Source organism: Candoia aspera, chromosome 16 (genome assembly GCF_035149785.1).
Source record: "Candoia aspera isolate rCanAsp1 chromosome 16, rCanAsp1.hap2, whole genome shotgun sequence".
Taxonomy (NCBI): Eukaryota; Metazoa; Chordata; class Lepidosauria; order Squamata; family Boidae; genus Candoia; species Candoia aspera.
In genome coordinates, this window is record NC_086168.1 from 7,199,361 (window position 1) to 7,214,165 (window position 14,805).

General features: G+C 39.8%; 1 protein-coding gene across 4 annotated transcripts in view; it reads left to right on the forward strand.

The window, feature by feature from the left end:
• The window catches only part of RALGPS1 (Ral GEF with PH domain and SH3 binding motif 1), a 127,028-nt gene that overhangs the window by 19,740 nt on the left and 92,483 nt on the right, over positions 1-14,805 (forward strand). For all 4 annotated transcript variants that reach the window (XM_063316322.1, XM_063316321.1, XM_063316323.1 and 1 more), the window contains exons 4-6: positions 2,747-2,854; positions 3,742-3,792; positions 12,092-12,175. In XM_063316322.1, coding sequence (XP_063172392.1) covers positions 2,747-2,854; positions 3,742-3,792; positions 12,092-12,175 — 243 coding nt within the window. The remainder of the gene's footprint in view (positions 1-2,746; positions 2,855-3,741; positions 3,793-12,091; positions 12,176-14,805) is intronic.

Here is a 14,805-nt window from a genome sequence, read left to right on the forward strand (position 1 = left end):
GTTTAGTAGCTTCCGACTCTTCGTGACTTCATGGACCAGCCCACGCCAGAGCTTCCTGTCGGTCGTCAACACCCCCAGCTCCCCCAGGGACGAGTCCGTCACCTCTAGAATATCATCCATCCATCTTGCCCTTGGTCGGCCCCTCTTCCTTTTGCCTTCCACTCTCCCTAGCATCAGCATCCTCTCCAGGGTGTCCTGTCTTCTCATTATGTGGCCAAAGTATTTCAGTTTTGCCTTTAGTATCATTCCCTCCAGTGAGCAGTCTGGCTTTATTTCCTGGAGGATGGACTGGTTTGATCTTCTTGCAGTCCAAGGCACTCTCAGAATTTTCCTCCAACACCACAGTTCAAAAGCATCCATCTTCCTTCGCTCAGCCTTCCTTATGGTCCAGCTCTCACAGCCATATGTTACTATGGGGAAAACCATTGCTTTAACTATGCGGACCTTTGTTGTCAGTGTGATGTCTCTGCTCTTAACTATTTTATCAAGATTTGTCATTGGTCAACAAGTAGGAGGTTACAAAAGATAGAATGCAGTCTCACTGCAATGTGCCTGGTGAACTTCATTTACTGTGTATTTTGCTCTATACTTTTCAACGTCTTGATGTCCACTCTGTATCCCAGTACGCATTCCAGCCACTTGTTTCCAGTATTGGGATTAAGCAATGCTGGGCCCCAGACCCTTTCAGAATCCCATTGGAAGAGGCAGAAAGTTATGGTCAATATAGTCAGAATTCCCCAAAGATGAGAATAGCTTTTAACTAAAATAAAAGTTAAGTACTTCAAAGAATTTAACTTTTAAGGAATAAAGGTGTAAAGAATTTTACCTTCTGAAAACCAGTTCTTGATTTAGCTGAATCACAGCCATGCCCCTGAACTGATGGGCCAGGTCCTCAATAATTTACTGCAGGTTCGCTATTTAATATCTTCTGTAATGAAGAATAGATTTTGCATGTACTTACAAAATTTTCTCCTAAGTGAACAGGACCTGTGTAAGAACTAAGCGAGGGTTTCCTGTGTTCTCATATACTGTCAAAAAAGGCTGTTTCAACTACAGATTTAAAGGCTGGTTCCAAACAGTTTTTAGATTAGCTAACTAACAAAATCACGCAGCTGTGAAACAACTCCAGATGTTGCCAAGATAATTGTCCCGTGGTTCTGGGGAGTTGACTTAATGGAAGAGTTGTGTTTCTTTGGATTCTCATTGCTTTCATGCATAGCTATGTGGGAATTAAACTGAATATTTATTTAATCAACAAATTTACACATACTGCTTGCTGAATCTGTTTATTTGCTATTCCTACTTGCCTGGTTACTTAAACGTTTAAAAGTGGAAAGGATTTTAAGGAAAATTCTTTTTTAGATGATGGTTGTGGTCATGGTTGTTTCATCTATGCAAATTTGTAGGACTTGTAAAATATGTTGCTTTCCTCCTCCCCCTCCTCCAGATAGTTAGGATCATATGGTAATCCAGTCTTTTAGGCCACAAATTAGTTTCAGAAATTTCTACTGTTGTTTTTACACACTTGAGTTATAGCAAGTGACATTTAATGTTTAGCAGATGGAAATAATTGGTCATATATTCTCAGACTGAGACATTCTTTACATGTTTATTCAGAAGTAGGTTCTATTGTACATAACTAATACAAAGATAAGTGTTCGTAGGACTGCAGGTTTAGTCTACTTTGAACATCAGTTTTGAATGTCTTTTTTTAAAAAAACAGTGCAAAATTATTCTCGATACATTTTCATGGTATTAAGATTTATTTTCACTGTATGATTTTTCAGACAGGACACTTAAATACATGGGCTTTTGACGCTATAGCGTTTCTATAGCGAAGGGCAATCAAACTGTTTCTGAGCAGAGTGAATGCTGTGTGATCTTAGAGATCTGTTTTGGCTTCTCCTTAGAAAGCCTGTCTAGGATTACACCCTTGCTTTTAAACTGTGTCTAGTAAGATTTGCACACGTATCACAATCCAACACTTCTGCCCTGACTTCAACAGTACTTTTGTAAATAAATCTTGGTCCTATTGGTCATATTTTCCATTTGCATTGTTAATGCTTAACTGATCACATTCTACCTGATGCTGGGCATTCTCTCTGACCAAACTTTGGAGAGCAGACACCTTTGGTAGTGAGCGGACATTCTTTTATATCTCAGAAAAAGAGTGTCATAGTTGGAAACAAGAACAGGTAAACTGTGTTCCTCTTCGGCTCGCTGGTAAACATCATAACCGAGTGAGGTTGACAGTGAACCAACCAATCACCAAGGAAGATGATTGGTTGTACCATTTGCCTTGCTGTTCCTCCTCAAGCAAAGGCTGGGCTTCCATTTGTCCTCAATGCTTCCACTTGGATTCCTGCACAGAATGGAATCTTGGGTTCAGTTGCCTTAATAACCCCTTTCCAACGCTATGCATTTTTGCATGTTGAGCCTGAAAGTAGAAGCTTCACAGAGTCACTGCTGTGGGAAATCTTCCTGGTGTACACATCAAGCCTTAAACTGGAGGCAGCCCACTGCTGAGCTCATATTAACCAGTATCAGCCCTCCTCTGATCCATACAAGAAGGAACAATTTATATATAGTATTAAAAAAAAAAAAAAGGAGAAAGATTAGTACACGGTAAAACCGGTAGAGGCTCAGCTTTGTTGTGGTTTAATTTGTGGGTGTGTTAATTAATCTACTGATAAATTTATATTTCTTAGCAAAGCCACCACCCACCCCCTCTTTTTCCCCCTTATAGGGCAGTAGCAGTTCTGACTCTCTGGAAGGACGGAGTTCAGATTACGCCCATAAAAGCTACGATGCTGTTGTATTTGACGTGCTGAAAGTAACTCCAGAGGAGTTTGCAGTAAGTAAAATAACTGGCTTTAAAGGTATACTAAATAACAGTAGTCATAAGTATAAAAATAAGTTCCCATTCAGTTAGCTGAGGGCAATTGGTTTTCCACGCATTTGATTGCACATTAAGGGTTTAACTCTCCGTTCACGTTTACTGTGCCATAATTATTATTTTCAACTAGTCCTATATGAAGCGTTTTCCCAGCCACTTAGTGACCGCTTCAGCATCCCACGCCTCTGTTTTTTTTCTTCTTTTATAGCATAGATCCAGTTTTTGGAAAAGCAGTGCTTCCATTAACATTACAAAACTAGATTCCTGTGGGGCTTTTTTTTTTTTTTTTTAATGATAAGCTGGAAAAGGTTGACTGTTAAACGCTGTGATACACATCAAGACTTTGGGCAGGGAGAATGTGTCTGAACAGGAGTCCAGTTTTGATGTACTGACAGGTATGAAAATAATAGTTAAAGTGTTCAGGTATTCTGCTGCATTTTACATTAAATTAGGTTTGCGCTGGGAGCGGGGGAATCAGGAAGAGAAGTTTCTTCAAGCAGAAACCATGGTGAGAATAATTATAGCATTTAACAATTATGGTATTCAAAAATATTGGAGTAATTCCTAAATTAAGTGATTGATTTGGGTGCCCTTTGCCTTGGGTAGCCACACAAAAGTGACAGCCAGAGGGTAGCTGCATCTGAGAATAGGTTGGGAACATCAGCTAGTGCAAAACGTACCCTCTTGGTCATTGGTCTCAACACAAGTGACTTTTAATGTTTCCGTTTATCACAGCAGCCTATGAATTTAGATGCACTGCCAGCTCTCTAGACAGAGCAGTGTTGGACTAGCCAGAATCAAGTTTTTCTGAATTTGTAATTGTTCTTCCTTCCATTTCGTTACAGAGTCAGATTACACTGATGGATATGCCAGTATTTAAAGCTATACAGCCAGAGGTATGTGTCCTTTTATTACAAAAAGTTGCCATCAGCAGAGAAGAACTGAATACTTTTCTTAGGCTCCAGTTTATTCAGACAGTTCTAGATTCACTCATTGATTTTTTTTTTTAAAGGACAACAGAGATTCATTCATGTGGATATCATAACATGTTATGTTCTTAGGTTTCATGGAAGCCACTACACCTCCATTATTACCACTGCTGCCCTTACAAGCAGTTCTCTGGGAGTGGTGGTGACATTTCACAGATTGCTCCAAGGGATCCAGTCCTCCCCAATGATCCTATGTGTGACGATAATGGGGAATTCTGGGAGTTGAAGTCCACACATCTTAAAATTGCTGAGGCTGAGAAACACTGATCTAACATCTCTCGGCTGATTAAGGAGAAGACTCTGAGAGGTTTCACGTCAACATCCTTTGTTCTCTGCAGAGAGAAAGCTTCGTAACAGTGATGGAAAGCTGTGCTGGCATACGTTACTTCACCCTTTCCCCAGGCATGTTCAAAACAGAGTAGTCATCCCTGTCTCCTTATGTAGCATACAGTAGTTGTGTTGCCTTCATTTATATAATTGCTGGGCTGAATTGAGCAGGACAGCACAGGCCACATCCATTTGAACATTCAGTTGGAGAGTGAGGGCTGGATGCCTGTCAAAACATTACTCTAGCTATAGAAGCTTCCTAAAATAGGCCTTCTATAGGACCCATATGTTGGACTGCACATGACTACTCAACTGAAATTTGGCAGAAGGCAAAGAAAAAGTGGCAGATGTTGTAATAACACAGTTATTTTTTTAATTCCCTGAGAACTAGAAGAAATGATTAATTTTTTCAAACTTCTGGTAAATGTAGTCAGGACATTTGATATATAATTGTTTATCTGTACTTTAATCTGTAACATATGTATTATGTCCCAAGACCAATTAGACTTCTGATGATGTCGCTAACCAACTTCTTCCAGCTGGCTACAGGATTTTTAAAACAAACTCTTATTTGAATAAGAGCTCTTATCTCCTAGAGTGTATTATTCTTAAGATTGGATGTTTGTGGCTGATCAAACGGTGTGATCAAGTATCAGCATGAGTTAAATAATACAGGGCTTCTTGTAATAGGATACATTTTGAAGAACCAAAGTTTTATCATTTTAGAACCTAGGAAGTGTTCTAAGATTGCAAAGTTCTGGAGATTGCCAAAGGCTTTCTACGGCTTCTCCAAGCTAGCAGTAAGGAATGGCTTGGAGGAGTTCCCTAAAAGCTGAGTTCTTCACAGTAAGTTGTAGTGATCTAACTTTAACTGAGTACAGTGAGTAAGAGATATAATATGCTCTTAGACGTTCCCCAGTAAATGGTATCGTAAGTTAAGGAACATTACTTCAAGGTAGGCTATGCAGAGTGGATGCAGAAGTTGGCCTGACGGCATCAGCCAAGCTTAGCAGCTGAACACTACTGTTGACTGTGCTCCTTCCAAGATTTATTCCAGCCTGAATCCACCAGGACTATAATCTGAGTTCATTCATTATGTCGTGAACCTCCCCAGTCCATTCAGAGGATGCTTCAGGGCCAATATTAGCCACCTCTTCAGTTTGCAAAGTGTACTGAAATCTTTTCCTAGATTATAAAGTCCTATGTCTTTTCCAGTCATCTGCACTTCAGTATGCAGGTTTGATTAGAGACTTTGTGAATCAAATCTGTCAGTACAGAGGTGGAAAATATCATTACTTACCATTTGGAGTATCTGTGTGTGTACTTAGGCAGTGAGATGAAAGCACGATTGCTCTGCTCTTATTTTTCCGTTTTATACTCATCATCTGTAATGCAATGCACAACATAAAAGGGGGGAAGGACATGTTGAGAGCTTGTAGCTCAGAATGGGTAATTACTTTTCCACCCAAAGACCTGTCACCAAAGGGAAAAGACAATCAAACATCTGGCTGTAGCAAAAGACACTGAAATATTGTCATTCTCTGGTCAAGAACCATTTGCCACTTCCCTTTACTGTGCTTGCGCCATAAAGTTTCAGGATAAGTCAAAACCAGCAGTCTTCAGTGAGGGCCTTGACATTTCCTAATGCCTGAACGTACAGACATTCCAAAGAACATAAACCAGTGTTGGATGTTTTATGACTTTAATGGGTCCAGTATGTTTGTAAGTGTGAAGGCTTTTTTCTTTTAAAGTAGGAAAGTGAACTATGGCAAAGTTGTCAGATTGTAGTCCCCTGAGCCAACTGCTCAATAAAATGCCTGATTTTTCCAGCGCAAACAGATCCATTTTAACACACATGGCTGCATCATAGTCTATTCTGAAATAGGTCAAAATATAAATGCTATAGATGCTCAGGCTGTGCCAGTCAGTTTAGAGCTGAAAAGGGTTTTTCTGATCTTTTCCAAGTACCTTCAAGAGAATCCCTCATTTGCATTCATCAGAACTCATTAATGTTTACAAATTAGGTTGCTTCTGCTTTTGATTTCCTTCCTTTGTACAGACATAAGTTACATCTATAAACTGTCCATTTTAAGATTCAGGAAATGATTTTGGAAACTTGGTGGGTCACTTCTGAAGCTACAAACGTTTATATTAATCGTTATGTTTTACCCTGAGTAAATGGAAGAACTTACAAGATCCTTTCCCCATGGTGCAGATATTTCCAAGAAACCCTTTAAAGTCAGGGTTTGGTTGTTGTTAACCCAGTTGTTGTTGTGACTTTCCAACCTTTATTTCAGTAAATGTCCATGCATAACATGCCAATGCAATAAGTAATAATAACAACTGGAACATAGTGTTTTTGATGATAGCTTGGGAATGGATTTCGTAGGTTGGATGCCCGTTGCCCATTTGACATGCCTGTATTCTGTCTCTGCTTACTTCCACTCCAGTAGTAACATAGATCATGTCTATGATAGTACTTTATGGAAGTTTGTTGTTGTTCTTTATTCGTTTAGTCGCTTCCGACTCTTCGTGACTTCATGGACCAGCCCACGCCAGAGCTTCCTGTCGGTCGTCAACACCCCCAGCTCCCCCAGGGACGAGTCCGTCACCTCTAGAATATCATCCATCCATCTTGCCCTTGGTCGGCCCCTCTTCCTTTTGCCCTCCACTCTTCCTAGCATCAGCACCTTCTCCAGGGTGTCCTGTCTTCTCATTATGTGGCCAAAGTATTTCAGTTTTGCCTTTAATATCATTCCCTCAAGTGAGCAGTCTGGCTTAATTTCCTGGAGGATGGACTGGTTTGACCTTCTTGCAGTCCAAGGCACTCTCAGAATTTTCCTCCAACACCACAGTTCAAAAGCATCGATCTTCCTTCGCTCAGCCTTCCTTATGGTCCAGCTCTCGCAGCCATATGTTACTACAGGGAACACCATTGCTTTAACTATGCGGGCCTTTGTTGTCAGTTTATAACTTATGGAAGTTACATAAAGGAAAATCTGTGTGGGCAGGCTATCTAGTGCAGGTTGCAGTAACAGTCAGTAGAGATGGTTGTTTGCGCTAGCTGCATAGAAGCAGCTTGTGTGTTGGACCTGAAGACCATTCACTGGACCATATTTTTCTTTCTTGTCTTTCATGTAACGTTAACCATAATTTCTATAGGTATAAAGGAGGCCTGTACAGTACAATACATAAATTTGCAGGTCCAGATGCTTGGAGTGATTTTGGATGGGAACTTCTATAGAAATTTCAGTGCCCTGCAAATTTGGTTACACAGCTGGATACATAGCAAAGTAGTGCTGGCTGAAAGCTTCACTCACGTAATTTATTTTTAAAAAATTGAAACTTCCATATGAAATAAGCGGTTACATAGCAGCTTGAACAACATTTTTCTTCTAAACAGAGAAAGAGTGATGTAGGCAGATAAAACTTTTAGAATTAATAATCATCATAAAGGTGGCTGAACTTTTGCAACTACAGATTGAAAATAAATGTGCAGGGCAATCCTCTGCATGTGTCCCCCCCAAGAAGTGAATCCCACTGCATTAGTATAACTTCATGTCTAAGATTACAATCTCAGCTAATCATTCTGAGAACCTGTGTATTTACTGCCTTACACAGTGATGGCAAGCCTTTGCTGGCCAGCAGCTGGCACTTCCCTTTGCCGAGACCTGCTGTAAGGGCTGTTGCATCTATTTTGGCAATTGATGTCCCATATATCTTCACACATGCATTGAGACCACAGGTGTACTGAGACCATTAAGAGACCAAAAGAAAGCTACAAATGTCTAGCATACGTTTTTCCCCCATGTTCTCCTTAGTAAGTTAATTGATTTGTTGATTCTTACATTGGCAGAGATAATTGCTAATGAGACTTCTTGGTAAGCTAGGATATGAAAGACGTTAAATCTGGCAGTTAGTTAATCTTGGCACTAACATTTAATACCAGACAAAGAAGAAGTTCCTCTCCAAGGCTATGATGCACAGCTCTTGGGAGGCCATCCTTGCCCTTCAGTGGCAAATGATGTAAATTGCAGCAAGTGATAGAAAAATGTTAAATACTTAACTACACAAATGATATAAATTACATCAATGATATAAAGTTGGATTTAATGGACATCTGGATTTAAGAGACACCTCTTCTCCCAAATGATCCATGTGAAGGATCATTTGTGTGCATTGATAACAATAGCCTACCCTTTAAAGTACATCATGGTGATAATTATCTTGGAGTTTCCTTGACCTCTTTGTAGCTCTAGGATTATACATCTTAGCTGATGACAATATTTGGCTGACCATGTCTGGGTTTGGAAGCAGAAAGAGACCTGGTTAATACTTGGATAGGAAATGGCCAGGGAATGCCAGAGCTGTAGGCTAGACCGGCAAATGTGAAAAACATCCCAGAAGAAGGGAACAAAGAACCATTTTTGTATTTTTGTGAACAAAGCTACATGAGTGTGTCCGTGAAGTCAACAGGAGTTGAAGTAGATTTGAAGGAGACTATTTCTGCTTACTGCCACTTACATATCATATTTTAAAATAAATTAATCACCATCGTTGGAAGGAACATAATTGTCGTGATTAATGCTGGACATTTGCTGCCGTTAAAACTGTGGCATTAGTCATTGGTAACTCCTGTTATCCAAGTGGGGAAAGAAATCGTAACAGTACACTAAATCTTTCTTGCGAAACATGATCCAACTTCAAAAAAATCAGCGTGAAACTTCTAAAGAGAGCAAGTAGAAACTAAAAAACTCCTTTCATATATGGAAAGGAAGAGGGTGCTACATTAATAGGTAATGCAAAGTATCTGTGAAGGTCTCATGTTCATTGACTCGAATAACATTGCTGTGTTTGGTTCTCATATAACATGCCAATTCTCATTCTTTCACATTGGATTGGGAAAATTAAAAACTCGTTTGTATGTGTTTCCTAGCGTAATAAGGCTTAAGCCCAGGCAGCGTGTCCCTAAATATACAGCTTGATTGTGTCTGTGTGTGTGTGTCTGTGTGCACACATATGTGTGTGTGTGTGTGTGTGTGTTTTAATAATATATCTACACAATCTAGATATTTCCAAGGAAGCCTTGTTTCTTGCTCAGATCTTCTTTTAAAAAAATTGCCACCTTCCTTTGTTCTTCTCTGCCATCTCCAACAATAACCACGGTGAAGATATATTTATAGTGTAATTATGTCATGATCAAAAGCCGTTGGAAAACTCCTGCAGGAAAAGCTTCTTAGAAACTAATATGAAGAACACAGAATAAGGAAATTCTCCCTTTCTTATACAGCACAATGCCAGTGGCATTCAGTTGAATATTAGTAGGAAAATTTGTTCTGTTAAAATCTCATGCTCAGAATCAGCATGTAAACTTGGAGTGCATTTTCCAGGCAAGAATAGGTTTGTTTTCCTGGCTCATACTTATTGAAGTGTTACTTGTTCTCACTGATATTTACAAGCCTTTTTTTTTTTTACTAATCCTACTGCCTCCCCAGTCTGCTTTCATTTATGTGGTCACATACAGCAGAAGTTTCTAAAGCCCTGTGACCTGTGAACAAAATCTTTCTACACTCTTAAAACCCCCAAAGATCTGTTTATCACATGGGGGAGACTCAAATCTTGACAGGTGAACCATTTGTAAGGTCAGATCCAACTGGGAACTAGCATTGGGAAGTGTGAGTAGAAACTAGGCTAGCAACATGAGCTTTTGGATCTGTCCGAAACATTCAGTTTATTAAATGCAAATAGAATATTTTTTGGAAGCAGACTTGTCAATATTAATAGCTTCTCCTTTCTACCTTGAGCTGCATAGCCTCCATAGAGCAGGAAACTTAAATAACAATTGACATTGTGCGTCACCTAAGGAAAAAAGTTGTGGAACGGATGTTTGATGAAGACCTTGCTGGAACACAGTTGTTTTAATCTTATTGTGGATGTTACAGATTTTTAGTAATCCGAGCTAGTAGCTAAAATAACATTTTCTTTTGCGAAGGGTACTTTTATGCAGCTTTCTAAGGAATACACAGAAGTCTTCAAATGCCTTCAAATATTCAACAAATACTCAAAATGACTCTGCAATACATTTAGGATGTAGTCGCAAAATTTTATATGAAGTGGTTATTGTACCAATCTAACTGTATTTAAGTTCTTCAAATATCATTAGAGTTCAGATTCATGGCATTCAAGGAATTCTGAGGTATCCAGTTGTGATCAACATGATCTAGAAACATTTGGTATTTCTTAATTTAATTTTGTCAGTATCTTTCCATCTTATATATGAGTTGCTGGGAGTCGGGCAGGATATAAACATAATCATCATCATCTTGGGAAAATTTAGCAGCATCATAGAGAATGTGTGTTGAGTAAAGCACTTTCCTGCCACTGAAGCTGAAAGAAGATAATCATTGCCCTGACAGTATCATAATAAAAACTCTAAATCTAATTTCTGTGCCTGTCAAAGGGTTTTCCTTATCTCCACTTCAGAATAAATAAAAGCCTTAGAAATGTTGAACCTGCAAAAAGATAGTTTGCCCATCTACTCTAATTATATACTTTAGTAATAGAAAACGTATTACGAGCTTTATATAGTGAAAATGGGCTATGTAGGTTTTACATATACTATTTCTGCTCATTTCAGGCATCAGCGTATTCAAATCCTGGCAAATTTATTCTCATTACACTTGTCTTGTTTAGTGAGTGTTTATATAACGAATGTTACAGAGTCCACTGTTGACATTATAAAAAGACTACATTTGGCTAAATGAAATAGATATAATCTCATTTGACTTGGTAGCCTAGCACAGAATGGCAGTGAATCACTTAGTTCAATAACCAATAATCTCATCTCCCATGAGATGTTTTCCTTAAAATAAGTAAGAGGGAGATGATGGTCAATGAAATTCCCATGGTTTCTACAAGGGCTGTGCAAAGCACTCAGAAGAGGTGTTTTGCACAGTGTTGTAGCACAAGCAAAGCATCCATCCTCAAAGCATTAAAGCAGGAGTCAAGACTCCTGGTTCCTTGCATGATTTCTTTCATTGAACAAAACTGTGCTGCTATCTACAACAAAAAAACAAAATCTGGTTAGAAAAGCCACCCTATTTCCAACTGAAGATTGGTTTGTATTGTAAAGAGAGGCTATTATATGTCAGAGGCAGGAGAAATAGCTGGCTCTTGGCCACCTCAACACATGGCTGGCCAGGACTGTTGGACGTTTATTTATTTATTGAATCGATTTATAGAGCCGTCCATCTCACAGCAGTGACTCTGGGCGTGTACAAAAACATGGCTGATGGGACTTTTCTCTGTTGCTCTCCACCTCTGGTTTTCAGTGAGAAGAGGCCCTGGCTCAATACCACACCCACCCACATTCTCTCTGTCTCTCTGAGATTTAGACTATGAATTGAACTTACTGTATATTCTTTGAAATGAATGGAAAAATCAATTGTGACTCAGCTTTTTAAGATCAGTCAGTTTAGGCTAGATCCAGTCCAGGGAGTGTTTCTTGTCCCCTGAAAACTGACTACAGGCTGTAGAAAACAGCCTAATGGTTTGTATAAATGGCCTGCTTGGTTGGGATTCTGCAAGGATGGTGTTCATCCTGTAATTAGAATTGCAACTGATTTTTCATTGTCTAATAGGGAAGTGATGTCTACATTGCAGACATAACTAAACATAATTAGTGCCTATAGTATCACTATTTAGGTTTCAGAGGATGCTGCTGAGGGTCCCCCCCCCTTTTTTTTTTTTATGGTCTATCTGGAATTCAGGCACTGTTTTCTTTGGCACTGTGTTTCTGTTATGGGGAGCTTTATTTCATTTCTGGAAAAAAAAAACGAACATTTTTCTTTACATAACAGCATGCCATTGTATTTTTTAGGAACTTGCAAGTTGTGGATGGAACAAGAAGGAAAAACACATCCTTGCCCCTAATGTTGTTGCCTTTACAAGGAGATTTAATCAGGTAAGAGCTCTGATCATCATTAAGAGTAAACATGGTCTGTGAAAAGTTAAAAAAAAACAAACAGAATTGCAACTGGGGTACTTGCTGTTTCCAAACCATTGTAACAGTTTTATTTGATGAATTCCAGTGTAACTGTGATTGTGTCTCATTTTGCATGGCAAAAACGAACAAGAGAGAGTTGATCATTGTAAGTAAGTGAAATTTATTGTGGTAACCACAGGTCATAACATAAAAATGCCATAAAATACAATAACAATAAATAAAATTGTGAAATTATGAAATGAATAAAAGAAGCATGAAATATAAAAAGGTTACAACAAAATAGAGCCAGAGCTACAACTAAGAGCTGAAATATTTCTTCCTAAGTTTAAGCGACTTCGGCAAAGGATCGTTACCTTGTCGTGGTGCTGGAGCTTGAGCACCTCAGTGATGCCATGAGCTAAACCGTGAAGGGCCACCCAAGACGGGAGGGTCATGACAGAGAGGTCAGACTAAATGCGATCCCTGGGGAAGGTAAGGGCAACCCACACCAGCATTCTTGCTGTGAAAACTAAATGGATCAGTACAACCAGAGATATGTCAGTATCCCATCGGAAGATGAGACCCCCAGGTCAGAAGATGGTCAAAATGCTACTGGGGAGGAACAGAGGATGAGCTCAACTAGCCCCAGATGTGATGACGCAACTAGCTCAAAGCCGAAAGGACGGCTAGCGGCCGACGGTGCTGGTGGTGAACGGCGAATCCGATGTTCTAAGGATCAACACACCATTGGAACCTGAAATGTAAGATCTATGAGCCAGGGCAAATTGGATGTGGTTATTGGTGAGATGTCCAGATTGAAGATAGACATTCTGGGCGTCAGTGAACTGAAATGGACTGGAATGGGCCACTTCACATCAAATGACCACCAGATCTACTACTGTGGACAAGAGGACCACAGAAGAAATGGAGTAGCCTTCATAATTAATAGTAAAGTGGCTAAAGCAGTGCTTGGATACAATCCAAAAAACGATAGAATGATCTCAATTCGAATTCAGGGCAAGCCATCTAACATCACAGTGATCCAAATATACGCCCCAACCACAGATGCTGAAGAAGCTGAAGTAGAGCAGTTCTATGAGGATCTGCAGCACTTACTGGACAACACGCCTAAAAGAGACGTTACTTTCATCACAGGAGACTGGAATGCTAAGGTGGGCAGTCAAACGACACCTGGAATTACAGGTAAGCATGGCCTGGGAGAACAAAACGAAGCAGGACATAGGCTGATAGAATTTTGCCCAGACAACTCACTCTGCATAACAAACACTCTCTTCCACAACCTAAGAGACGGCTTTATACATGGACTTCACCAGATGGACAACACCGAAATCAGATTGACTACATCCTTTGCAGCCAAAGGTGGCGGACATCTGTACAGTCGGTAAAAACAAGACCTGGAGCTGACTGTAGTTCTGATCACGAACTTCTTATTGCACAATTTAGGATCAGACTAAACAGATTAGGGAAGACCCACAGATCAGCTAGATATGAGCTCACTAATATTCCTAAGGAATATGCAGTGGAGGTGAGGAATAGATTTAAGGGACTGGACTTAGTAGATAGGGTCCCGGAAGAACTATGGACAGAAGTTCGCCACATTGTTCAGGAGGCGGCAACAAAATACATGCCAAAGAAAGAGAAAACCAAGAAGGCAAAATGGCTGTCTGCTGAGACACTAGAAGTAGCCCAAGAAAGAAGGAAAGCAAAAGGCAACAGTGATAGGGGGAGATATGCCCAATTAAATGCAAAATTCCAGAGGTTAGCCAAGAGATAAGGAATTATTTTTAAACAAGCAATGCGTGGAAGTGGAAGAAGACAATAGAATAGGAAGAACAAGAGACCTCTTCCAGAAAATTAGAAACATTGGAGGTAAATTCCAGGCAAAAATGGGCATGATCAAAAACAAAGATGGCAAGGACCTAACAGAAGAAGAAGAGATCAAGAAAAGGTGGCAAGAATATACAGAAGACCTGTATAGGAAGGATAACAATATCGGGGATAGCTTTGACGGTGTGGTCAGTGAGCTAGAGCCAGACATCCTGAAGAGTGAGGTTGAATGGGCCTTAAGAAGCATTGCTAATAACAAGGCAGCAGGAGACGACGGCATCCCAGCTGAACTGTTCAAAATCTTGCGAGATGATGCTGTCAAGGTAATGCATGCTATATGCCAGCAAATTTGGAAAACACAAGAATGGCCATCAGATTGGAAAACATCAACTTATATCCCCATACCAAAAAAGGGAAACACTAAAGAATGTTCAAACTATCGAACAGTGGCACTCATTTCACATGCCAGTAAGGTAATGCTCAAGATCCTGCAAGGTAGACTTCAGCAATTCATGGAGCGAGAATTGCCAGATGCACAAGCTGGGTTTAGAAAAGGCAGAGGAACTAGGGACCAAATTGCCAATATCCGCTGGATAATGGAAAAAGCCGGGGAGTTTCAGAAAAACATCTATTTCTGTTTTATTGACTATCTGTGTGGACCATAACAAATTGTGGCAAGTTCTTAGTGGTATGTGGATACCAAGTCATCTTGTATGCCTCCTGAAGAATCTGTATAACGACCAAGTAGCAACAGTAAGAAC